The sequence below is a fragment of the Poecilia latipinna genome, unplaced genomic scaffold (assembly GCF_001443285.1).
Source record: "Poecilia latipinna isolate Pla-1442-1.1 unplaced genomic scaffold, P_latipinna-1.0 Scaffold455, whole genome shotgun sequence".
NCBI lineage: Eukaryota > Metazoa > Chordata > Actinopteri > Cyprinodontiformes > Poeciliidae > Poecilia > Poecilia latipinna.
This window is the reverse complement of record NW_015113071.1, coordinates 255,862-256,978: the sequence shown is the minus strand read 5'-3', so window position 1 is coordinate 256,978 and position 1,117 is coordinate 255,862. Positions and strand designations below refer to the sequence as shown.

General features: G+C 42.1%; 1 protein-coding gene across 1 annotated transcript in view; it reads left to right on the top strand.

Moving 5' to 3' along the window:
* Positions 1–730: 730 nt before the first annotated feature.
* The window catches only part of arhgef40 (Rho guanine nucleotide exchange factor (GEF) 40), a 57,933-nt gene continuing 57,546 nt past the window's right edge, over positions 731–1,117 (top strand). Inside the window, exon 1 of the mRNA XM_015038847.1 lies at positions 731–977. Within this exon, the coding sequence (XP_014894333.1) occupies positions 975–977 (3 nt within the window). The 5' untranslated portion in view covers positions 731–974. The remainder of the gene's footprint in view (positions 978–1,117) is intronic.

Here is a 1,117-nt window from a genome sequence, read left to right as displayed (position 1 = left end):
GCCCTTGCAACATCTAATCTTCTTTTCAGCTGTTGTCTTTATCATTGTTGTGCTGATGAGCCCAAATCATCACCCCTTCACCACCATGCTTGGCAGTTTGCTTCCATGCTAAACACTAGGTTAAGCTAAGATCCAACGTATGCCCAGTTGAGATGATTGAAAGATAAGAGGCAAGTTTGAAAAGAAAAAAATGAATTTGAACAAATGAGGTGTTGGACGTTTACAATGAACAGCCAAAATTCCTATTTTTTTTAAGTGTTAAACATGGCTATATCTCTTGGTTTTGTTTTACAGTGTATGTAGTATTTTCTGGATATAACAGCTTACATTACAAACACGTTTGGTCGTGAAGTTTGGAGCTATTTGGTGCAGAAATAGGTTCCTTTTGAAGCCTAATTACATCCTCCCAATAGGAGGAAAGAGCACGCAATCACATCAACAGAGCGTGATAATAAAACAGCGGAGGTTTCTTTTCTTTGGAGTCTCGGGCTGGGTGGGGTTTTCATTGTCTATTCATTAAAGTTAGTGAAGAGGGAGGGAAAAAAGTGGAAAGTTTGAGAGTGGAGACGGACTGTGGTGCTTCTGTTAGGTGAGAGGAGGGGGGTGGGGGCTGGAAGGTGGTGGGAGGGGGGTGTAACTGCCGGGGCAGTCGGAGAGAAGAGGAGAGGGGAGGGGAAATGAAAATGCAGGCTGGACATTCCCACTCTGGGAAATCCAGCGCAGACCGTGGAGGACAACAGAGGAGGACATGTAACTTTTTTCTCTTCACATGCTGAAGACCTTTATTTATTTACATTTTCCTCTTTTTTTTGTAAAAAAAAGGGGAAACATTTAAAACTGGAAAAGCATCTGATGAAGGAGAGGCGATGAGGGGCGGATGATGAGCGAGAGAAGAAAGTTTGGTGGAGAATGCGGAGAGGAAGCAGAGCCAGGAAAAGGAGCTGAGGACTATGTAGGAATTCCTGACTGAAGTCATGGTAAGTCCCCGAGCTTTATGAGCGTCTCTGCATGGAGGCGCAAGTTCCCTTTTTTTTTTTTTTTTTTTTTTTTGCGGCTTTTAAAAAAATTAAAAATCCCTTAAAATTATGTCTTAAACTTTTCCCCCTTAACTTTAAAA